The 25,064-nt window shown below is 45.0% G+C and overlaps 1 protein-coding gene across 2 annotated transcripts; it reads right to left on the reverse strand.

Annotated features, from left to right (window-relative positions):
• Positions 1-54: 54 nt before the first annotated feature.
• On the reverse strand, positions 55-25,064 carry RAB15 (RAB15, member RAS oncogene family). 2 transcript variants are annotated; one of them, XM_063116841.1, is made up of 7 exons: positions 24,841-25,064; positions 14,445-14,505; positions 9,302-9,362; positions 7,583-7,660; positions 5,635-5,724; positions 4,283-4,348; positions 55-4,062 (listed from the first exon to the last, which is right to left on the reverse strand). In XM_063116841.1, the coding sequence occupies exons 1-7, from the start codon at positions 24,962-24,964 to the stop codon at positions 3,904-3,906; spliced, it is 639 nt and encodes a 212-aa protein (XP_062972911.1). In that variant the 5' UTR covers positions 24,965-25,064; the 3' UTR covers positions 55-3,903. The 2 variants fall into 2 exon arrangements, with proteins under 2 accessions (XP_062972911.1, XP_062972912.1); XM_063116842.1 differs by lacking the exon at positions 24,841-25,064 and adding an exon at positions 24,115-24,167.

Raw genomic sequence — 25,064 nt, forward strand, 5'->3', positions numbered from 1 at the left:
CCATGGAGAGAGTTAGCCATCCAGGGAGGCAATACGACAGCCACTGACCACTTTGAGAATCTTTATTTTGTAAAGATGTTTGTTTGTTTAAAATAATGAGTTACAATGACAGGTCATACAAGGAAACCCAGTCAGAGTGCAAAGTTCACAAATTACAGACACAGCAGAGGATTCAGAAAGTCGTACGTTTGGCTGGATCCCATGACAAGTTATGTGCAAGTTTCTGCGTACAGACAAGTTGCTATGACCCATGACTTGCAGGACAGAGGGAGCCTCAGAATACTGTATATAGTACTAGATTCCCAGAATCCTCCTTCCAAACGATGGCCTGAAATCAAGCCACGCTAGAGAGCACCACTCTAATCTGCACAGAGAAATTTGGCATTGATTAGGGAGCTATTCTCTCACCGCAAGAGTTGCCCAACAACCCAGAGTGCAGTTCCCTAGGCACTATCAGGATGGTTTGTTATGCTCTGCATTGTGAGCTAGAGGCTTCACCAACCGCATCTAAATTCCTACACTCCAGAAAGAGACACTGCTGGGTCTTGGCAATAAGAACTCCAGTTCATCTCCACCGATGGGCAAAGAGTCTTGCCTTCTCCTTCTCTTGTCAGGTGTGTTGTGAAGATACATTGGAGTCAATTTTGTGCGTTGGTAACAGCATCAGCAGCTCAGCTTGTATTATACTGGTGGAAAGACAGCTAAGATCCTACGTGGAGCAAGCGGCACCAACGTGATGCTGGACTGCAACAGGCAGGGGAGAGCTACAGGGAACATATCCATGGGCCCTCCAAGGGCAACACTTTAATATATCTGTCATATAGGTTGGCAGAGCTTTGGGGCCCTGGAAGCTTTGGTAATTCCCAGTGCCCCCCTCTTCCCCACTGACAGTGGCAGCCCTCTCCTTTCAGACACACCTTATTGAGGGTGGCCCAACCAACAGAGTTTTAAAGATCTGTGTATGTGTGTATGCAAGTGACAACCACTCTGCAGGTGGCTAGCCACTGTTCCGGTTTTGTTGTTTTTTTAATTCCCATCCCAGATTTCATGGAACACTGGTAAGCCAAATTAATCACACACAACTAGCAAAGGGGTCCTGCACGCTACCATAAGAAGTGGCTGTACAAAACTGCTACCTGCACTCACGACAAACTCAACCCATTCACCTTGTGTCCCCTACAATCCAAGCCAAAGGGGGAATGGAGGAAAGGGGAGAAAATAGCTACCAGGCCTTGGGCAGAAGTTCCATACGAACTGGCTTTCAGTTGTCATTTCACCCTTAGGCAGACCAAAGCCAGTAAGAGCAAGCGAGGCTCCAAAGAATCAGCCCCAAAGTGTTCCGGCTGCATGAAAAGACTCAAGAGAGAAAAAGACCTGCTCTTGCTTTGGCCCACCCCATTTCCCTTCGTCTCTGCCTGCCTCCTTTCTCAGGGCAAAGCTTCCTAGTTTGCCCAACCATTCTCCCTGTACTCATCTTGCTGCAATTTATCCTTCGCTAGCCAACTTTGGGGTCCTACTGTATAAAAACTCTCGACGGGTTAATAGCTACATGTGTCTCTAGTGAGTGTCTACCCTGTCTCTAGTGTCAAACGAGTTCTGGCAGGAAGCGCTCCCCTGTGGCCAATTGCATCAGGCCCTCCCCAAAGATCCTGAAAGGGTGAGGACAACTGCACAGTCCCCACTGCAAGGTGGCGGTGGCCACAAGAACCCTTCCGCCAGCAACAGGCACAGCGTGTAGAGCATCACTGCTTCCAAACATTTCAGCGGCTTGATACTAGTTCAAACCCATCCAGCGCAAGGAAAGTGGTAAAACTGGAAGTTTTTGGAAAAGGGCACATGTCCGAAGTGGAGCCATTTTGGAACCACAAGGCACCCTGCTTGACCCACAAGGGCAAAACATGTGGGTAAAGACAACCAGCATTATTTCCATGCTCTACTATTTCCCCTTCTTCCTAATATATACTATTCCATGGCATTCCTAACCTGGTGCCTTTCAGGTGTTTTCGACTTCAACTCCCATTGGCCCCAGACAGTATGGCCAATGCTCAGGAATGGTGGGAGTTGTAGTCCAAAAGGGAACCAGGTGGGACAGGCTGTGTTATTCCCTTCCCCTCCTTTAAGTAAAATTAGATTAGTTCCAAAGAGAACCAGAGAGAGAGAGAGAGAGTGTCAATATCCAGGAGGAGGAAAAGAGCAAAGGCAGGTAGATTATCTGCCATTATCTTGTGGCTAAGAATGGGGCCATTCACTACACAGGCTGGCTGAGGCCACAAGAACCACTTACTATGGATTGAATGGCTCACGTTTAGGTCTCCTGCCAAAGGCAGCCTCACTACAGCAGCAGGAGGATCTTGGTACAGCCAACACATCCCAGCCAAAAAAGTCTCCGTCTGCCAGTCCTTTCTGAATCAGCAGGAGTGGCCCATTTCTGGTACACATATAGGAGGGGAGCCGTAGCATCCTCCAAGGTGTTGGTACGCAGGGGGCAGCTACTAGGGAGCAGGCAGGCATATAGACTGGAATACCAGGGCATACCGCTGAGCGTGTTAATAGGCCTCTCCCACTGAGCAAGTCAACGGCCAGGCAAGAGGGGGATGCCGGTGCAACATGCAGGCAGGAAGTTTTTCGTTTGCTCCAATTGAGCTGTGTTAGCAGCTCATGACAAAAAAATCTCCCCCTTGGATCTACCAGGTTGAGTTTCAGAGAAAATCCTAAAAAGAGCCCATGAGGTTCTGAACATCTTATAGTCTGGACCTCCAGAGTGGAAACAAATGAGGGAAGATTTAATGCACAGATTACAATGCTCTGTTTCCGACTCAGGGCTTTGGTGGGTAGCTGGGAAATCATTTGAAGGGGGCTCTCAAAGCCACACAGACAAGATGGCTTCTCTCCCTCCATGGGTGCAGGGACATAGCCTCAGGGGTACATGATGTACTTGTATCCCTGCCCAAAGATACTCAAGAGGAGCCAAGGGAAGACTCCCTACTGATTTTGAGGAAGTCACAGGAAAGGGTAGTTTTCCTGCTTGCCAATACAATACAAGGCTCCATGGAGTTCTAAAATGGAGTGTGGTCTGGCTAGGAAGAAGCAAACGTTCCTTTCCCTGTAACTGGTCAGGTAGGTCTAAGTTAGACCCGACCCCACAAATCACACCCTACAAACCCTTCCCAGTAGGACTAGACTCCAGTTGCTCCCAGCATTTATATCTAGCAGGGCAAGACGGCTGCTACTCACTTTGGGACAAAGCCCATTTTTGGCGAGATGTCTGGATGAGAGTTTGTCAACTCTAGGGGGCAGCTGTCAAACTCCGGCCCCAAAGGATTCAGGGCCCGCCAAAACCCTGCTCAAAGTTGCACAGGCATTAGATAGAGATTGAAATGACAAGGCAAAGCAGTTGGGGGCGGCAGCGGAGCACTAACAAGCCACCTGCAGACTTGTTATAGAGGGTGGTGTTAGCAAACAGCCTGCCTGGAAAGCTGTTAAAGAAAGGCAGCTTTCTCCATCCTAGGGGCCCTGTTCTCAGAGGACAGGCCTAGCCCCACCCAGGCACAGGACCAAAGGCCTCCCCTGCCCATGGAAAAGGGCAAGGCTGCAGAGCACCTGGAGTCTGAGGGGATGCTGGACGGACCCCAACTGTAGTTGCCAACCACACTATTCCGTAAAGATGGCAGGGCGATGTTCTGCATTAATTGCGAGCCCACCTGAAGAAATTTGGATCCAGGGAATTTGGGGACAACAGAAATCACCAATCAAGGAGAAACACCAGGAAATCCAAAGAGGATCCGGCAGAGCAGATGGCAACCGAAGGCCCAGAGGGATGGAGCCCAGCAAGCCAGGCCTCTCGAGGTGGCAGCCTTTCTACCTGCACTGGGGGAGTGGGGAAGGAAGAACACTGGAGAGCCTTCAGCACCAGCAGGTCTTGGGAGAATGCTCTGTGCCCTCCGCCTTGCTCGCCTCTTCCTCCAGCTCCACCAGGTTCAGTTCGTCAGCTGCGTTTGCACGGAGTCCATCCAGCTCCTTCTTGTGGGCCTGCAAGACCAGCTCTGTCAGGCGGGTGAAAGACTGAAAGAGATCAGAGATTTCTCTCTTAATACAACAGCAATAAAACACTTTGCTTTCGATCTCAAGGGTGGGATGACCACTGGCCTCTGTGAGTAAAGAGTTATAGGAGTTCCCAAGGATTTTCTTTGGGATTGTTCATTTGTTCTTCCTTGACAGAGCACTGACCAGGAAGCACCCCCCCCCACCTTTGCCCTGGAAATTCCATACCCAAGGCTCTTACCTCCTTGATGTTCAAGTTGGTGCAGGCACTTGTTTCATAGAAATCCATGCCATACTCCTTAGCCAGCTGGAAGACAGAAGCTCTGACAAGTTGACATACAAACACAGCGACTGCCGACATATTGCTCCAGTTCTGTCAACCCCACTGTCCCTTTTGTTTTCCTCCACCAAGTCTAGGAAGACAGTTTACTTAAGGCAGGCTAGGTAGTGACTGGAGCTTTCCCCTAATGAAAAGGGCAGCTCAAGAGGCATACTTGGGGGCTATCTTCACGGCGTTGAGTTGGCATCGGATTCCCCCCAAGCCCTGTGCTTTCGCTCCTATAGGGTTGTGGCAGATAATCCCCACACCAAGGAGCAAGCGCAGGGTTTATGGCTGTCATATGCCCCCTCTCCCATCCCTCCCTGAGACTCTGGTGAGGAGGAGATGGCGGCGGCAGCAGCTCAAAGTGTGTGTGAGAAAATATTTTAGGAAGAGGAAGTGGCCACCACAGCAGCAGCTTGGGGGAATGAAATAAACTCTTGTCCCCACAGCAAGGCAGCGTGGGGCATTCCAGTGTCCATTCCACTTGCCAAACTGCCCCCCTGCCCTCTGCATGGATGGACGTCGACCAATTAGGGGTTGCCATCCACCAGGAATGCACCCAGAGCAACTCCTGAGTGAGGACAGATTGGCAGAAGAGCTGGGCTGCCCTCACTCTGGCTGGAAAAATCAGAGTAAGTCCCCATCTAACCAATGCCATACAGATTTGGAGCCACCCCGGGGCAAAGAAGACATTGACAGCCCCCCTGGTCTTGTAGCTTTCCCTTCATGAGTAGAGGGTTGGAAAACTGGTGAAACAAGGTCCAAATTTCAAATCCATTTTTTATAAAACCATAACCAGTTACACTATAAACTAGATCTTGCCTATGCAGGAAAGAGGCCAGGTTCCAGAGTGCATTTCCACAGGGTTCTGAACTTAATGAACCTTAACTGCCTTCCTTTCTAAATCAAACGCTGGCCTACTTCTCACCCACTGTAATAAAGTGATAAAACCTGTTTTCTGAGTGTGCTACGTCAAATTGCAAGTGGAATTGGTGCAAGGTTGGTATACTAGTCACTGGTAAAGGCTCCACATGACTGAGTGCTCCTCCATAAGCAAATGCATACACATTCCCTCCACACAGGGAGAATTCCCGATACGCCAGTTTTTGATGTGGAGGGACATTTTTTGTACCGAGATGCTTTCAACCATGTGAGCCACACTTGTAGTCTGAAATGGTACAGCAGAGATGCAAATTAACCACCTCATCTGCTATTAGTGAATATTAGCCCTCTGTGGAGGACGACAACCAGTACCCATCCAAGGCATTTACCTGGAGGCCTTGTTCTTTGCCTACTTGCCTCTTCTCTTCCTCATCTGCTTTATTCCCAATGAGGATCTTCTGGACACCATCTGGAGCATACTGGAGAAAAGGGGAGAGGCTTTAGCCCTTCCCAATCTGAATAGATGGGAGCTGCACAAAAGTTGAGCTATAAGGTATGGCTCACCCTGAGGATTGAGTTACACCCCACACCTGTGCCCTTAGCACTCGCATGGGGTGGAAATTTTTCACAACTACCGTTTCTTCCATCATTGCAAGACAAATGCGGGGGAACTGGCACCTTCCAATATATTTAGTGTTTACTCCCAGGCATTTAATGACATTTAGTGGTATAAGATGGGAGCATTTATGCCAGTCATCTAAACAGGTCTAGTGTTTTATAGAAACTCTTTTTAGCTGTCTAAATTTTGTATATGTATTTTTAATTCTTCACTTTATGCTGTATTTTTATAATTTTATGAAATGTAAACCGCCCAGAGAGCTTCAGCTACTGGGCAGTATAGAAATGAAATAAATGAATAAAATTGTAATAATAATAATAATAATAATAATAATAATAATAATAATAATAATAATATCTGATCTTACATGGCAATTAGAAGCTCCACAGGTCTGCCATGCAGGGAATGGGGCAAGTCATTGAAAGTGGCTAGGGCTCTAGAAAGTTAGCTAAGCACAGGATGGGTCACATGAGCCATTAGAGCTGATCTTCTGGACTGGGCCCATATCGTCATCATCTTCAATCCAGACCTGTTCATCCCCCCACACACACACACACCTTAGATTCACTGCAAAAGCAATGGTTCACTTCAATGTCAGTTCTGCCAATGTGTACAAGGAGTCACCAAGTAGCTCCCGTCACCAGGCTTCCTCAACTGGGGTCCTCCTGATGTTTTAGACTTCAACTCCCATCAGCCCCTCACCAGGGGCAATTATCAGGAATACTGGGAGTTGGAATCCAAAACATCTGGAAGGCCCCAGGTTGGGGAAAAGCTGATCTACACAATTCCTTAATATCCTAAAGCAAGGTAGGCAACCTGATGCCCTCCAGATGTGTTGGGACTACATGGCTAGAAGTAAAAGATTATGGGGGTTGTAGTCCAAAACATCTGGAGAGTACCAGATTGCCTACTTAGGTCCTAAAGGCAGCCATTGGGTGTGTGCAAGGACACTACACTATTACCAGACGGCTTATTCCCATGTCAGGGATAGCTGACATGGGAATTATTGGATGTTCTGCTTGTCCCCGAAAAGTCTTCCAGTGAGTACTTGCCAAAAATGGGAGTTTATCGTTGTTAATTTTTATTGGAAACAAGGATACAGACACTCTAGAAGTGTGTGTGCTCCAAGGACACCCAGACTGCTCTTGTGTTGTCCAAAGTGGGATTAATCTTACAGTCTAGAGATACCAAATGCTAGCAATGTACAAGATTTTTGTTTCTGTTTGCAAAACATTTGAACAAGTCCTATTTGCAACCCTAAAGGCAAACATGCGTGCATTTTCAGAGAAAATGTTCTCATGCTTCTGAAGTTGCAAGGCCATTCGAAAACTGTGCATTTTAAAAAAGAATGCATTTTCACATTTTAATGAATGGGGGAAAGTGTGCATTTTGGATGTGTACTTTTAAAAATGCACATTTTTTCCAATCAGAAAGAAAAGAAAGACGCTTGCACTTGGGAATGCGAGTGAGATGAACCGAATTTTGGAGTAGGAATTCAGAGAACCTGAACAAGCTCAAACATTGCATGCTCACCCATCCCAACTAAGCATCTAATCAAATGTGTGATTTTTCTGTGTGAACAAATTTTCTCAAGCTGAGAGAGCACAGTATGCCTCTGAGCTGGGGCTGTGCATCCATTTTGCCATGGTGTCATCTCTTATGCTCGAGCAGATGTCCCCCAGAGAACGAGAACGAAGCAAGGAGATTTTCCCACTTACCTCATCCACATCACTGGCCCATTTCATTATGTGCTGGTACGAGCGTTCACTGCTAATGTCGTACACCAAGAATATCCCCTGGAGGAGAGGGCCAGTTCAAAAAAACAAAATGAAGGGATCAAGGAAAAGGCAGGTGCCACGTAATCCAAAAGGTGAAAGGGCTTTTATAATCACAGAAAGATAATTTTCTCACACAACGTGCCGTAAGCACCCTCCCCGAGGAAGGATGCCGACGGATTGGGAGAAGAAGAACCAGGCATTGGGGATTAGTCTTGCGCCTCCTGTCCTTGAGCACATGAAAGAGTGTGCAGGGTGTGCGTTTGGATGTATGCGCACGCACATGCTTGTGTATGCATGTAGACATGAGAAGATGTTGTATGTAGCCTGTTCAGAGGATTTGGGATAGAATGAACAAAAGGGTTACATTCAATGTCGCGCTAGCGGTGGTCCACTAGTGTGATGGGATCTTCTCCCCCTCTCTCCTCCCCCTTGCAGCCCTGTGAGCTGCCCCAAAATCCGCTCTAGAGGGTTTCCCAGCCAGCGGAGCAGAATTCGAGGGTGCCCAGGGATGGTGGTGGATATTGCCACCTTCCAATTCCACAGAGAAAACAATTTCCATCAACAGAATGTGGGTGTTGGATCCAACCCATTTAGTTAATGGTCTTTTTGCCTTAAGTCTCCCCTTGGTACATAGAAACACAGAATGAGTGGAAGGTGTCCTCGTAGGCCATCTAGTCCAGCCCCCTGCAGGGAATCCAGATCTAGAGCACCCCCAACCGATGGCTGTCCAAAATCAGCTTGAAGACCTCCTGCAAGGATGAGCAGCATCAGCAGCTAGTTGGCACAATGCTTTTCTATGTTCACCTGTGAAATCACAGCTTTCACCAAACAGGTTGCTGGAGGACTGCCTCTCTGCATCAGCTGGTCATTTTGGAAGCACGTTGGAACCACCGTGAGTGCTGGCAGACCAGGCTGCCTAGCATAGCCCTCTCCAACCTGCTGCTCTCCAGATGTGCTGGACTGCCATTGGCCATGTTGGGTGGGAATTGTGGGAGTTGCAGTCCCAATGTATCTGGAAGGCACCCGGTTGGGGAAGGCTGAGTTAGCAGGTTTAGCACAGGAGGCAGAGCTACCATTATTAGGATGCTTTTAGTATGTTTTTTAGGAAGTTTTAACAATGTATACTATGTTTTTAATCAATATTTTATACTTATTGTTGTACCCAGCCTCGATCAGGATGGAGAGGCGGGTAAGAATATTATTATTATTATTATTATTATTATTATTATTATTATTATTATTATGAACAGTATTAGTAGCTCTTAAGCCCCTTCTTCATTCAGGAATTCCCTGGTGGTTACCCTATTGATTTGACCCAAGCCATTTTACCTCTTGAGACAAAAAAGCCAGCTTGTCCATTGGCTTGCCACCTCCCAATTCAGTTGAGAAGGTCTAACCCTGGGGCTCTTGATAACAATGATCGGCAGTGAGACTAAGCATTAGACCCAATAGCCTGGGTCTCAGAGTAGAAACTAATGTCCTAAGGGGAGTAACCCAAACCCATCCACCAGGTGATCTTGGTGGGTTTAAGTAAAACCTTTGGCAACAAGCGATGAAGAGAAATGATACTAAGGCTGACACTGGGATGACTCCTGCAATTAGCAACTGGTTCCCCCATACTTTCGGCAGCACTCCTAACCTAGGAAAACACAGTCTTACCTGGGCTCGTCTGTAGTACTGTTTGGTAATGGTCTGGTATCGCTCCTGACCTGCAGTGTCCCTGGAACAGAAGCAGACATCATTACAGTGAGTGGAGACCTCCACCTGTTCCCAGCAGACCCCCAGCTTCTTGTTTGGGACTTTAAAGCCCTGTGGCCTGAAAGAAACCACAGCCTCAAAACCTTACATGGATACTAAATGACATAGCTGTACTGCAGATTTCAAGAACAAGAGCAAAGTTCAGCAAAGACAGAAATAATAAAAATGTCATTGCATGTTTACACACACTCTAAAGGACAGAAGGAGAGCATAAGGAGAAGTAGCAATCTGGAAGCTATATTGTCTATATAAATCTGTGTGGCCCCTGGAACAAGTCTCCCACCGTAAAGACTGCACCAAGAAAACCTACTTCTTGTGCTCAAATTAAGCAAATCTGTATACATGCAGCTTTACTTAGATGTAGTCAAGATGAAATGGAAAGGGTTCTCCAGTGGACTGAAAGGATTTTCCAGTGGTGGTGACCTGCAATGTTTGTGTTCCTGTCTGAGACCAACATAGTGTACACCTGCAACAAGTGCAAGCTGGTTGCACTATTGGAAGAAAAAATGAGTGTACTTGAGCAACAAGTGTCCACTCTCCAAAGAATAAGAGAAGATGAAGAGTTCTTAGACAGAACGGTGGGACTTCAGCAGCAGAGACAAGCACAGGAGGTGGAAGAGCAACAGCAAGCTGAAGCAGAAGTGGAGAATGCTGAAGTGAGGAAAGCCAATGAAGAGCCCTGGAATGCCCTGGAAAAGGGTGACAGTTAGGAGCAGAAGAACTAGAAGACAATCTGCACAAGTGGAACCACTAGAGCTATGTAACCGCTTTCAGGTACTGGAAGATGAGGCTGGAGGACAGTCTGCAGAGGAAGAATTATAGGGGACCCCATGCAGCAGTGAGCAGGAGGCAGAAGGTCAGTTGAGGAGAGGCAACAATACCAAGGTCTACAACAACAAGAAGAGAAGAGTAGTCATTGTGGGAGACTCCCTGCTGCGTGGGATTGAAACTCAAGTATGTTGCAAAAAAACCATGGACTCGCAAGGTATGCTGTCTCCCTGGAGGACAGATTCGAGACGTGACTGAAGGGTTGCCAAAGCTCATAAAGTCCACTGACACATGTCCTTTTCTTCTCATCCATGTGGGAACAAATGATACTGCCAAGCGGAGCTATGAAGAAATCACATCAGACTTTGAAGCTTTGGGAAGGAAACTCAAGTGCCTTGGGCCCCATATAGTTTTCTCATCCATCCTCCCAGTTCTTGGAAGAGGAAAAGAAAGGGAAAGAAAATTACTCTGGGTGAAAGACTGGGTATAAAGTTGGTGCCAACGTGAGAAATTTGGATTCTGGGACCATGGGCTGCGTTACTTGGAAGATGGACTGCTGGCAAGGGACAGGCTGCACTTCACAAGGGCTGGGAAGAATGTGTTTGGCCACAGCATGAATAACTTCATCAGGAGGGTTTTAAACTAAATATCTCCTCCCCGTGGAATGGCAGCACCCTGATATGGTAAGCAGGAACCAGCAATGGGGAAGGTGGAGAGGGTGTGACACACAAATAGTCATCTGCAGAGTGGACTATTCACACTCTGTGGACTAACGTGCCATCCAAACACGCCCAGAGAGCCAGCCTGGTGATATTCTTAACATGATAAGACTAGCACTGGGGAGACCTGAATTCACATCTCCAATGAGCCATACAGCAAAGTGGGCAGCCTTGGTTGTCATTCTCTCTCAGCCTAAGCTACAGCGCAGGAGAAAGGAAGGTTGAATACTACCTCACAGGGTGAATATTGCCTGAGCATCATGGAGGAAGGGTGGGATATAAGTGTAACAAACGAATGAATCGTAGAAAAAGGTTACAGGCCTATCCTGACCCCTTTGGTTTTTAAGCCTCTGGAAAATCGGCTCACATAATTTCCAGGCGTTACAAATTATGAGGGCCAGAATCCTACGTTTAAATGGGAGTGTGGGGGTGAGACAGGGTCCAGTGAGAATGAAATGAAAGCCTCCCCCAAAATAAAAGAAATTTGAGGATGCCAAAGCTCTGCATCAATGTGCCAAATGCATGCAGCCCTAATTATAGAACAAGACTGCAATCCTATGCATACTTACTAAGGAGTTAGTGAGACCTACTTCTGAACAAACACGCATAGAGTTGCATTGTAAGTGTGGGCTCCTTTATAATACCATCCATTTACTGAGTGTTCTTTACCCATAGAAAAAACCCTTAGCGGCTTCAGGTTATGAGCAGCATACAGCGACTGAGGGCCATTGAGTGCAATCATTAGTGTTTATAAAGCACTTAAAATTTCCAAGTGCTATACAAAGATTTTTAAAAAGGCTGCTTTCAGAGTCTTTCTATCTCATAGACCTGACACAAAAGGAAAAAAGAATGAGAAAGGAGGAAGAAAATAAGCAAATTTAGGCCCCAATTCTTAAAGTTACGCAGTTGTTCTTATAACGACCAGCTTGAGTGGAAACATTTCAGGAGGGAGAGGCGCCAAGCATCAACTGGTCTCAGCCATATTGGTGGACTGGGCCTCGTTATCCCATCTGTCTTTCTGTGTTTTGTGAAGGAAGTAATCAAATATAGCCAGAAGCAGTTCCCACAAATGCACCAATTCCCCCCACCCTGCCAGAAAATGCAATGCACGTTTCGCAAAATGCACCGTAGAACGGGGGCAGCGTCAGAAAATGACGGCTACAGCAGAAGAGCTCAAACAGCCAAACCCATCTGTATTAAACTGCAGTCAAGTCATCCTGAAATATGACTTGTCTTGTTGCTTTTACAGCCTGTTTTATGACCTACTTGCCCCAAGGCCCACAACTAGTCATTGCTAATATTGTGGAAAGATAATTTTCCTGCAGATGCACCCAAAAAACCAGAGAGCTCTTCAGCTATGGAGGTGCATGTGGTTCAACTGCCCCCTCCTGGACAGATTTAAACGTACTCCTCTGAAAGCAGTTTTTTCTAGGGGCTTCCCAGAAAAACAGTTCTTTTCATGCCATAAATATCCCATTTTTAGAGATGTCCAACTCTTGTTTTTAATTAATTCTTTGAGGATGGTCTACCACCCTGCTCTACCCCAATGCTGGGAGTGCATAACACCCTCCTTTAAAACCAAGTGGCTCATGTCAGACTGGAAATCTATAAGTGGACCATCAACTGAAATTTGGGAGAGGAGACTTCAGGATATTGCTTTACTAGGAAAAAAAATACCGACGAGCTAATAACGCAACTGACAATGACTTTTACACATACTGGCAACCCTGGATTTCTTCACAATCATATGTAACCATCAGGAAATACCTAATTAATACTCCCTAGCTAAATCTAGATTGGTAGACACTCAAAAGGAAGTTTAGCCTACAGTTTTATATATCTGTATTGCTATTTGCAGGAAGGGATGTATGGGAAATGTGATTCAGTTCGTTTTTGATCAAGATTCACCTAGTTTTCACTTTCTGGAGTGAACATGGACTTGAACGCAATCTGTGATTGAATTATGTTCGACGGTTATACAAACATTGGGGAAATGCATATGAAAAAAATTGTACTTTTGAAAAATGCGCATAAATACACTTTAATCAATGGGGAAAGAATGCTCACATTTCAAAGATGCACAGAATTGGATGGAATGCACATGGAAATACCCATGGATCGTCACGCAAAAAGAAGAAAACAAAGCTTGCAATCTGATATGGACTCAAGTTGGAACAATCTTCGAGATGGAATTCAGATAACTTTGGCAAGCTCGTTTTTTGCTGTTTCACACATCGCTAAATGCAGGTCATTGTCGATAGGTTATTGCATGCTCGGTGTCAGTTCTGTTTTCATATTGTATTGTTTGCTGATGAAATAAATAAATAAATAAATAAAGCCAAGTGGCAATCCCAGGCCTGGGCTCAATGTCGCTCCCTCTTCTATTGCATGGGGACAGAATTTAGTACTACAACTGCTGTAAATAGTAGGCACCAACATGAATATATCCGAAAGAGAAAAGTACATGTGTTTGTTTTTTAAATTGTCTGGAAAGGCCCCTAATTTAGTCCAGAACATAGATTTTTTTAATCCACACTTAGAAAAATAGTTACAATCCCCATTCAGGAACCCATGAAAAGATTACACTACTCCAGAAACGGGGCACCACCGGCCTACAGGGTGTATTCCCACAGAAGATGCCCATCTGGCCTGTACGCCATTCCTCCTAAGCCCCACCCTCTCCTTGCTTCTCTTTTTCCCTGGCTTTTCCTGAAAATTGCAGGCACAGACCTCACAATCCAGATCAGGATTCAGGGGGGGGGGGGCATAATGGGCTTTAACCCTTTGCCTCTTCCTGTGGCCCTGATCCAAATTCCCACTGAAATGAATGGAAGCTTTTTTTAGAATGTGAATTGGAGGTGTGCTTCCCCCCTATTTGGATTAGGACTGCAGTGAGAAAGAGTTAAAGCCCCCACTAGAGTCCCAATCCAGATTTGGGGGCCTGCACCTGCAACCTGGGGAGGAAGAGAAGAAAGGAGGGGGTGGTGCTGTGAAGGAGAGGCCCTGCATGTGTGTGTGGTGTGTGGGATGAATGGACAGAGCTCTGGACCCACCCACAGCTGGCATGCAGATCCCAACATACTGCCCCAGAGGGAATGCAGCCAACAGGGGAAAAGAAGCTCTTCCCTGTACTATACACATGGCGAACACATCCTACTGAACATCCAGGAAACTGAATGGCCCCTCCCCACAGCTGAACCTGCTTTATTTATTTATTTATTTATTACATTTCTATACCGCCCAATAGCCGGAGCTCTCTGGGCGGTTCACAAAAACCGCCTTTGTAGATGGTGTTCAATATACAGTATTGATTTCCAACTATTATCGATCATTTACAAAGCAATTAATTTGCAGAGCGCTTTACATTCTCTGTGCATGTTCATTTTACAATGGCAAGTTACGTCACTGTTGTTACCATTTTACAGATAAGGAACTGATGCCGAGAATGTGGAACTTGCCCACAGTCACACAATGAATCCATGGCAAAGAACCCTAATTGGTCTGCCAAATAAGTTCAGGCTTCTAATGGTCTATGTTGCAATATCTGGGTCACTTACCAGATCTGTATTCGGACTTTAATTCCATCTACTTCTATAGTCTTCATTTTAAAGTCGACTCCTGGGAAGAAAAATAAACATGGAGTTACAAGGGTGACCCCAGCATTATTCAACACATTATTCAACACATTCTGCTGGGTGTAATTAAATGATGTGAAGTTTAGAATATGACAAGTGGTGACCTACATAAATCCATATATATTCGTTGCTCTGGAATTACCCATTTCTGCATCTTGAATAACAAATATATCTACAATGGTGAAGAATTAAAACGAAGAGTTTCACTGTCATTTCTGAGAAGGAACCTGGAATAATTCACCCGAAGCCTGTAGCACTCAGACAAACACATTGCAGCACACAGTGTATGACCAACCATTTTGGGGGGGCTTCCAAGGGAGCTTATCAGACATCTGGCTGGCCAAAATACATAGCTAGTGGGCAGTGCATGGTACCTAAGAAGTGGGAAGTTGAAAGAGAAGATTAATACCAGCTTTCCTCAACCTGCTGCCCTTCAGATGTTTGGGATAACAACTCCCATCAACTCCATGGCCAATGGTCAGGGATAACAGGAGTTATAGTCTAAACACCTGGAGGCTATGAGGTTGGGGAAGGTTGGTTTCCATGATCTAACAAAGTTACCCTGGGATGCTCAGTTATTGTGGGTACTTTATAACCATGGCTTGCACAGTGTTTACTACAAAAACTTGACAAGTAAATCCTTTTGTGACAGGGGCACAACTGAATAACTGAATAACTGAAACTTGGTGGGATGACTCCCATGACTGGAATATAGTAATTGAAGGATATAACTTGTTCAAAAAGAACAGAAGAAATAGAAAGGGAGGTGGAGTTGCACTATATGTTAAAAATACCTATCCCTGCACAGAAATACAGGCAGATCAGACTGAGAGCCCCATTGAGAGCATCTGGATTAAAATAAATGGGGCAAGGAATAAAAAGAACATGATAATCGGAGTCTACTACCGAACACCCAATTAAGGAGAAGACGAGGACGAAACTTTTGAGAAACAAATTGCCAGTGTTTCAAGGAAGTGTGATGTAGTAGTGATGGGGGACTTCAATTACCCTGTTATCTGTTGGGAGACAAATACTGCCAAAAGCGGCCCTTCCAAGAAATTCCTGGCATGTATGGGTGATAACTTTCTCCTACAGAAAGTGGAGGAAGGAACTAGAGGATCGGCAATCCTTGACTTGATATTGACCAATAGGGATGACTTAGTGGATAAAGTGGCAGTTACAGGAACTCTGGGGGAAAGTGACCATGTCATACTTGAATTCTTGATTATGAAGGAGATAAAAGTTGAGTGTAGCCATACAAGTACTCTGGATTTTAGGAAAGCTGATTTTAATAAACTCAGAACTATGATAAGTAAGGTCCCATGGCAAGTGAGCCTAATGAGAAAAGGAGTGCAGGATGGGTGGGAGTATTTAAAAAAGGAAAATTTAAAGGCACAGTTACAAACAATTCCAACAAGGAGAAAAGATAGAAACCAATATGGCTCCACAAAAAGCTTAGAGATGACCTGAAAACAAAAAAGGATACATATAGGAAGTGGAAGGAAGGCCAGGCTACAAAAGAAGAGTACAGACAGGTGGCACAGAAGTGCTGAAATGGCGTCAGGAAGGCTAAAGCTGTGAATGAGCTGAGATTAGCGAGGGATGCCAAAAGCAATAAAAAGGCTTTCTTCAGATACGTGAGTAGTAAAAGACAGAGGAAAGAAATGGTGGTTCAACTGCTTAATGGGGATGGCAAATTGATAACAGATGACAAAGAAAAGGCTGAAGTGATCAATTCCTACTTTGCCTCAGTCTTCTCCCAAAAGCGGGTCTATGAGGGGGCAGGATTGCAGTTTGAGATTGATAAACAAATGGTCAAAGAACACCTAATTTCCTTGAATGAGTTCAAATCTCATCCTAGAGTAATGAAGGAGCTAGTGGAAGAACTCTCAGAACCTTTGTCTATTATTTTTGCAAAATCATGGAAGACGGGTGAGGTGCTGGATGACTGGAGGAGAGCTAACGTTGTCCCTATCTTCAAAAAGGGCAAAAAGGAGGAACCTGGGAACTACAGACCAGTCAGTCTGACATCCATCCCTGGGGAAATTCTGGAGCAGATTATAAAGAAGTCAATCTGTAAACACCTTGAAATCAATGCAGTGATTACTAGAAGCCAACATGGATTTGTCAGGAACAAATCCTGTCAGACTAATTTGATCTCATTTTTTGATTGGGTAACCTCCCTTGTGGACTGTGGGAATGCTGTGGATGTCATATATCTTGACTTCAGCAAAACTTTTGACAAAGTGCCCCATGATATTCTGATTAACAAACTAGCTAAAAGTGGGCTAGATGGAACAACTATTAGGTGGATTCACAGTTGGCTACAGAATCGGACTCAAAGAGTACTTATCAATGGAACCTTCTCAAACTGGGGAGAGGCAACGAGTGGGGTACCGCAGGACTCAGTCCTGGGCCCAGTGCTCTTCAACATTTTTATTAATGATTTGGATGAGGAGGTGCAGGGAACGCTGATCAAATATGCAGATGACACCAAATTGGGTGGGATAGCTAATACCCTGGAAGACAGAAACAAACTTCAAAGTGATCTTGATAGGCTGGAGTGCTGGGCTGAAAACAACAGGATGAAATTTAATAGGGATAAATGCCAAGTTCTACATTTAGGAAATAGAAACCAAATGCACAGTTACAAGATGGGGGATACTTGGCTCAGCAATACTACAAACGAGAAGGATCTTGGAATTGTTGTAGATTGCAAGCTGAATATGAGCCAACAGTGCGATATGGCTGCAAGAAAGGCCAATGCTATTTTGGGCTGCATTAATAGAAGTATAGCTTCCAAATCACGTGAGGTTCTGGTTCCTCTCTATTCGGCCCTGGTTAGGCCTCATCTAGAGTATTGTGTCCAGTTCTGGGCTCCACAATTCAAGAAGGATGCAGACAAGCTGGAGCGTGTTCAGAGGAGGGCAACCAGGATGATCAGGGGTCTGGAAACAAAACCCTATGAAGAGAGACTGAAAGAACTGGGCATGTTTAGCCTGGAGAAGAGAAGATTGAGGGGAGACATGATAGCACTCTTCAAATACTTAAAAGGTTGTCACACAGAGGAGGGACATGATCTCTTCTTGATCCTCCCAGAGTGCAGGACACGGAATAACGGGCTCACGTTAAAGGAAACCAGATTCCAGCTGGACATCAGGAAAAACTTCCTGACTGTTAGAGCAGTACGACAATGGAATCAGTTGCCTGGTGAGGTTGTGGGCTCTCCCACACTAGAGGCTTTCAAGAGGCAGCTGGACAAACATCTGTCAGGGATGCTTTAGGGTGGATTCCTGCATTGAGCAGGGGGTTGGACTCGATGGCCTTGTAGGCCCCTTCCAACTCTGCTATTCTATGATTCTATGATTCTATCACACTGAGTTAACCAAGGACAAGTTTCTTTTGTGATCCTTTGTACCCCACAAAAAGCATTTCCCACACAATCTGCTGTTACAATCATGAGAATTTCATTAACTTGATGCAAATGAGGATCTGCATCACTCACTGGGTGATGGAAATTGTGCAAGCAAGACATGGTGCCTTGCTGAAGGCATTATAAGTGCAAGCAAGAAGAGTTACATAGTTATTCATACATAACTGCTACTTGGCTAAAATCAGCTGCGGTCAATCTGAGTGAGTTTTAGATCCAAGGAGCAGGGCAGGCTAGAACAACAAGATTTTCAAGAGAGGCAGCACACCTGTAATTTCACCCCTTCATCACCTGCTAATCTCCCATCTCAGGAGAATAAGGAAGTGGGAGCTGAAAGCGCAGGCCAGTGATATTCTTCTCTGTTTTAGCCATTTTACACATTTTTTTTCTTATAAGGAGATTACTTCCATGTAAGAAAAAAGAGTGGATATCCACCAGGAACAAGAAGTCCTTCTGCTGCAAGCCCACAAATGGGATAATCGGTGGACATCATTCCACACCGGCTAAGTAGCTTTTAACACAGAAATTACCACTACAGAGAAGTTTACACTGTTCTGTGGTAGTGGCGTATCCATTCACAGTTTACTGCCATTGTTCACATGGGAGATCTACAAAAACATACTTTGCTTAGAGGGCGTCATCAGACGGGGGTGAAACCGCACTTCCTTACCATCGCTCCCCCCCCCCCACTTCTGTCCCACGATATTTCCTCTTTCTTTACACAGGGAAGAAAAAAGAAGCAAACAATGAACACGTGACCCATTCACTGGGCATTTTTACCGTGCTGCTTTTCCTGCATAGTAGGAAATAGTGGCATATTTTGGATTTACCAGGGTCTATTTGGTTGTGGAAAGAAGTCCAGAAGGAGTGGGAGGTGCACGAGAGGCGGATGGTGTTGGCAAAAGCACCTGCGAAAAACCGTGAGTAGCCAGTCATGAGTGCGCAATAAAACACTCCCTCTGATGACGCTCAGAGAAGCCATTGGCAGAATCTGAGCAACTTCTTGGGGCATGTTAAGCACTTGGTGGAAAGGAGCTTTGCAGGACAAGGTTGCAGGTGTGCATTTCTAGCGAGGTTGGAAGGAGAAAGCCGCCTTTACAAGGAAACGTGGTTTCTTAGCCGGAGAAGCTTCTAGAAAAAAGGTGACGAGTTTGGGACCTGCTGCAGTATTTCCACTAACATTCTACAACAAGCTTAAGATTCATCATCATTTCATCATTTTAATTTGTATGCTGTATTCTACAAAATGTGTCCCAAACGGCTCACAACAAAACAACAATACAAAAGCAAGAATGCATAATCAATACATTAATTTCATGTTTAGAGAGAAATATGTTTTACAACTCCCAGCATTCCCCAGCCAGCTTTCCAGCAGGCTGTGTTAAGGGAGATGATTATTTGTAAGCTGCTCCAAGAGCCCTTTTGGCTAAGGAGCAGGATAAAAATACTCTAAAATAATTTAAGTAAATAATTAAATAAATTAAAATAAATATTAAAACAAATAAGAGCCAACAGTTTGATGTGGCTGCCAAAAAAGAAAAAAAAAGAAAATAGAAAGAAGCAAATGCTATTTTGGCCTGCATTAATAGATTGCATGAGATCGTAGATCCCCTCTATTCAGCACTGGTAAGGTCTCATCTTGAGTACTGCGACCAATTCTGGGCACCACACTTCAAGAAGGATGCAGACAAGCTGGAGGGGGTTCAGAGGTGGGCAACGAGGATGATCAGGGGACTGGAAACTAAGCCCTATGAAGAGAGACTGAAACAACTGGGCATGTTTAACCTGGAAAAGAGAAGACTGAGAGACATGATAGAGACCCTTCAAGTACTTATTAACTGTTTTTAATGCTTTATGTATGTATGTTCTGTGTTTTAGAATTTTAAATTTTGTATACTCGTTTCTATCTCAATTTTAGAATTTCTTTAAACCACCCAGAGAGCTCTAGCTATGGGGGCAGTATATAAATGTAATAAATAAATAAATAAAATAAATACTTGAAAGGTTGTCACACAGAGGAGGGCCAGGATCTCTTCTCAATCATTCTAGAGTGCAGGACACAGAATAATGGGCTCAAGTTACAAAAAGCCAGATTCAGGCTGGACATCAGGAAAAACTTCTTGACTATTAGAACAGTATGACAATGGAACCAATGACCCAGGGAGGTCGTGGGATTTCCCACACTAGAGGCCTTCAAGAGGCAGCTGGACAGCCATTTGTCAGGAATGCTTTAAGGTGGATTCCTGCATTGAGCAGGGGGGTTGGACTCAATGTCCTTATAAGCGCCTTCCAACCATAATATTCTATGATTCTATGAAATAAAAAAGATGAATCTATAACAATGTACATACCCAGCATACCCATTTCAGCATGTACTTAACTATTTTATAGGGAACGATGAAACTAAAAATGTGTTACTTTAGCTTAATTCTGCCCATCCACCCACCCCGCAAAAAAGTGCTCATATTGGTCATATAGACCTTATGTGATTCAACTCATGCAAATCTTTACATGTCTTCTAGGACGCAAGCCCCACTGAATTCAGTGGAACTTGTTCTCAAGCAAGCATTTGTATGCTTGCAGCCTGTATTGTAATACCCCCCCAAAAAGGAACAAAGAATGAAATCAAGAAAACTCCTGAAACTGAGATCCAATCAGAGGCCACAAATAGTGTCAGACAAAGCAATAGAGATTGGTGGTAACAGTTCCACCTGTACTGTGCTCAATTTGGGAGGAGGGTGTAATTTTTTTTTTAAATATTTATACTTTAAAGGCAAGGAGACAGTGTGGGGGTGTAGGATCAGAAAACTGTGATCATGCACCAGGGGGTATACTGTTTCTGCGCCTCTACCACTTTCTTGACATCCAAAATGGTCCTCAGTGAGAACAATGATGAAGACAGTGTCCCAAGATTTGAGCTACCTACTTCACCTATTCCAATAAGAGTTAAGTACACTATCTTCTGCACACCCTCACTTTCTGCACAGAAGTAGTACTGGATAGGAAAAACACCTTTCCCTGTATCAACAAGTATGCACTGGGAACAAACATAGAAAAAGAGTAGTTGTCTCAAAAGAAACATGTGTGCTGATTTGCAGAAGCAAAGTAGTTAGTACTGAGTTTTTCGTAAGAGTAGAAAAAAATATTCAATCTTAACCATGTTGATTTCAAAAGAACATATTTCCAACTAATCATACTTGACTTTGCATTTCACATATTACATTTTTGCGTGCAATCCTATGCATGTTTAGACAGAAAAAAGTCCTACAAATCCCAGCATGACCCAGACAGCCATGCTGGGAATGTCAGGACTTTTTTCTATCTAAACATGCTTAGGATTGCACTTAAGTGAGTAATGCACATTGCAGACCTACTAAAACTGTGGTGATTCCAAGGACTCTCTCGCACACACACAAAATACATATTTAGAACCAGCCCAAAAATTCTCAGAAAAGAATTGTACTGATTAATTTTCCGAGAATTTTCTTTTTTCCTCTGAACTGTTGGAGAATTTCATCTATGCCAAGAATATTTTAGGGGAAACAGCCCCTCCAATCTGAAGACCACTGAACAGCATGGAGAATTTCAGATACAACTATGGAGCCAGTTCTAAAATGAGTTAATATTATTTTAATATATGAACTTGGCCCCTAAGTTCTTCTAGTCCTCCTGTTTTAGTCCATTGTTTCCTTCATCCACCAGTATGAACAATTCTGTTTTATTCATTACAGAGTTTAAATTTCACAGAAAGAATTTTCTTTTTCATGTCACCTAAACTGTTGGGAGATTTCTGCCGCTGCAAACCTCAGAGAATATTTGGCAAAATTAGTTTTCTAACTTTACAACCCACAGATAGGGTGGAGGATTTTAGAGGCTTCAGGCCTATTTTTCTTTCTTTCTTTAAGCTGTGTTCACTCTCTGGCAGAGGTTGGGGAACCACCATCCAGAGCCAACAGAAATGCTGGAAGTGTTACAAAGAGCTCCAAAGTATCTCTCTACACACTTTGAAAATACAGGAACAGGCTATGGAGGCTGAAGAGGTTCATTTCAGCAGTAAAATACTTCTGTGTTGTTTGCGTATAGCAGGGATTAGCAATGCACTCTTACGCATCTCTATTCAAAAAGTTGTCCCACTGAATTCAATGAGGCTTACTCCCACTGAGTATAGCATCTCAGCCTAAACTGCTACCATTACCGTTTGGTTTGCCCTTGTAAATAGTAGCTATCAGTATATATATTCAGTATACATTGAATAAGGAACTATATATAGGACATGGGCAGTCCCCGCTAATTCTTAATGCTTGAGGTATATTTCTTTAATACTACAGATACATTTTAAAAATAGAAAGCAAAGGGAATTTCACCACACCCTGTATCTTGATTGCAATTCCTAAAATAGCTTATGATGAGGAAAGTACCCTACTGCACAGAAAGCTAAATAATGGAGAACTTCAACTCTTCAGCTTAAAGGCTGATCAATAGCAAATATATCATTAGCAAACACGCCATTAGCAGCTTCAATGCATTTCATGGATGGCCTGGATATCTCTCCAAATCTCTGGCTTCTGACTTCGTTAAGATGAACTGGGCTAGTAGGTGGAAGAGTGTATTTCAGAGGTGAGACTCCATCACACCTCTCCTAACATCTATTCATACCTGCACAGGGAAACCCACATCACATTTTGAGATATTTGGACTCTACTGGACACAAGAAGCGACAGAGGAAAAATGCTGCCACAATCCAGGGGAACGTAACCTGCAGCCCTATCTTCTCTCCACCCACACAGCTTCTAGCTTGCCTGTCCCTCAGAAAGCTGAAGTGACAAGCTGGAATGTTGAGCTACATCAACAACATAAAACCTCAGCGGTGCTCTGTTGTTACTGCACTTTGTCCTGCAATGCATTTTTGGACTCTGTGGATGACTGCTTCTATTAAGAAGCAAAAACATGTAGCCAAAAGAAACTCCTTTTGTGGCGTTCAACCCTTAACTCCACTGTAAGCCTTTCAAGTTGGAGCCACTTAGAGGAATTAGCCAGTAAACCAGCTCCGAAATAACAGGAGGCTTTTCTCAATGGCCACTGGTATCTTCAGATCAGATTACTGCTGGACCAGATCAGAATAACTAGCCCTACTTTTGGCTATGCTTTTTGGCTATGTATTACCAAGTGTGGTGAGAAGGAGCTGTACAACTGCAAAAAGGACAGCAGCCCTGGGGTCTCTGACTCACTTACTCAAGCAGCACCGGTTCCTGTTTGAAAGCTTCTAATGACTTCTAGTTCAGCTCAATCATGAACTCTCAGATCCCATCAAATGACTTTGCGTGTCAGCATAGACACATCTATAAGCACCTTCATTTTCAAGTTGCCCATCACTGGTTGCCACTACCAGTCATACATTATGAATGCCTGGCAGCCAAGGTGTGATTAAAACTTTGGTAGGTGAATAGTTTCCACACAAAACACTCATGTCAGCACTTGCCCTCACCAGAGGCAGAAGAAGTCACAGTCACATTATTACCACAATCCTAGTAATGGTCCATTTCAGTTTCTCAAAATGAAAGCCACCACAGCAGTGGCACTTTCTGACTCCTAATCCTTGGCATCTGGGGGCTAGATGAGGCTATCCACTAGGAAAACTCCATTCATACTTTAAAAGTTCCTTTATTTTTTGTTTTACATGTTTCACAACTAAGGTGTGGTATCACAAACCATATCTGGGGCTTAGAAACCCCATCCGCCACAACTATGCCTCCTTCTGGTACACCCCAAACAGTTCTAATAGAAGCCAAGAGGACTCTGTTGCTGAACCAGTATTTTGTCTCTTCAAGGATGCTTCACATGTTACGTGCTTTGCTCATGAGCATGCTCCCACTAGTCACGCCTGTATCTAAAAATAGAACGGGCTCATACAGTAGCGGCTTCTAGATTCTCGGCATACAAATGGGCCTGCTTACTTCCCCCCCCAAAAAGCAGATCCTCAGAAGCAGGCCTGTTCCATGTTACCCAAGCATGATTTTCAGACAGGTTAAAACCACGCAGAAAGCAGCCTTTATTCCCTGGGACCGGCATAACCACCAGTATTGGGGCATTTCACAAAACAACGGGCCTTTCGCTGGCTTTCCCTCTGCTCAACCCCCATGTGACTCATGGGTTTATACCTACCTCATGTTTTAGATCATTGACGTCACTTTTATTTTCACCTTTGAGATAAGCTGGCATTACTGCATTCAGCAGCAGCAGCAGCAACATATACGATAACTTGGGGCCCAGTACTAAAATAAAAACTGGCTCCCTACAACTGAGGCAAGGCCTGGGCCCGATGCAGCATCTAACAGGTAACTGGAACCCAGAACATTGAAGAACAAAAACAAGGGTCTCGTGTGTGTGTGTGTGTGTGTGTGTGTGTGTGTGTGTGTGTGTGTGCGCGCGCGCGCGCGGCAGATGAAGCTTAGTGATTACTGCGTTAGCTCTTCATAGGGGTGTCACAGCTCTGCTTCAAGCAGTCGAATTTTCCGATCTGAAATGTCCCCCTCCCTCGCAGCTGTGCAGGTACAGACGCTCTCCTTAATCCGCGCCAAAGACGCAGTGTCTTGACGCGCGATGCAACCTCCACCCCAGTAACGGCAGCATAAGGAGAGCAGCCGCTCAGCTCCAACGGTTGCCTATCCATCCTCCCATCCTCCCTCCCTCCCTCAAGTCGGGCCCCAGAGACGACGCACAAAGAGTAAGAGCCTAGGCTCGCTCCCGCTCGAGGGCCAGTCTTGTCGGCTCTCCTAAGGCATTGTCCCCGTTCCCGATGGAGAGGCCAGCTGGCAGTTCCCTTCCTCCTCCTCCTCCTCCCGGCGCTCCAACCCCCACCTCACGCTATCTCCCCCCCCGCAACAGTACCGATGGTGGAGATGTGCGAAGGGTGGAACTCGTTGTCGGTGAAGCGGCACAGCAAGCAGGTCTTGCCCACGCCAGAGTCCCCGATGAGCAGCAGGCGAAAGAGCACGTCGTACTGCTTGGCCATGGCGGGGCCGCTCCGGCTTCAGCCCCGCGCTGCGCCCGCGGCCATCCCAGCTGAGCGCTCCCCGCCTGCGACGACCGTAGGTCTGGGGCGGCGGGAGCCC

The sequence above is a fragment of the Elgaria multicarinata genome, chromosome 2 (genome assembly GCF_023053635.1).
Source record: "Elgaria multicarinata webbii isolate HBS135686 ecotype San Diego chromosome 2, rElgMul1.1.pri, whole genome shotgun sequence".
NCBI lineage: Eukaryota > Metazoa > Chordata > Lepidosauria > Squamata > Anguidae > Elgaria > Elgaria multicarinata.

Coding starts and splice junctions, on each gene's coding strand:
- RAB15 (XM_063116841.1), bottom strand. CDS start 24,964: ATGGCCAAGCAGTACGACGTGCTCTTTCGCCTGCTGCTCATCGGGGAC. Junction 9,363..14,444: donor AAAGTCCGAATACAGATCTG/GTAAGTGACCCA, acceptor CTTCTGTTCCAG/GGACACTGCAGGTCAGGAGC. Junction 7,661..9,301: donor AGTACTACAGACGAGCCCAG/GTAAGACTGTGT, acceptor CCTCTCCTCCAG/GGGATATTCTTGGTGTACGA.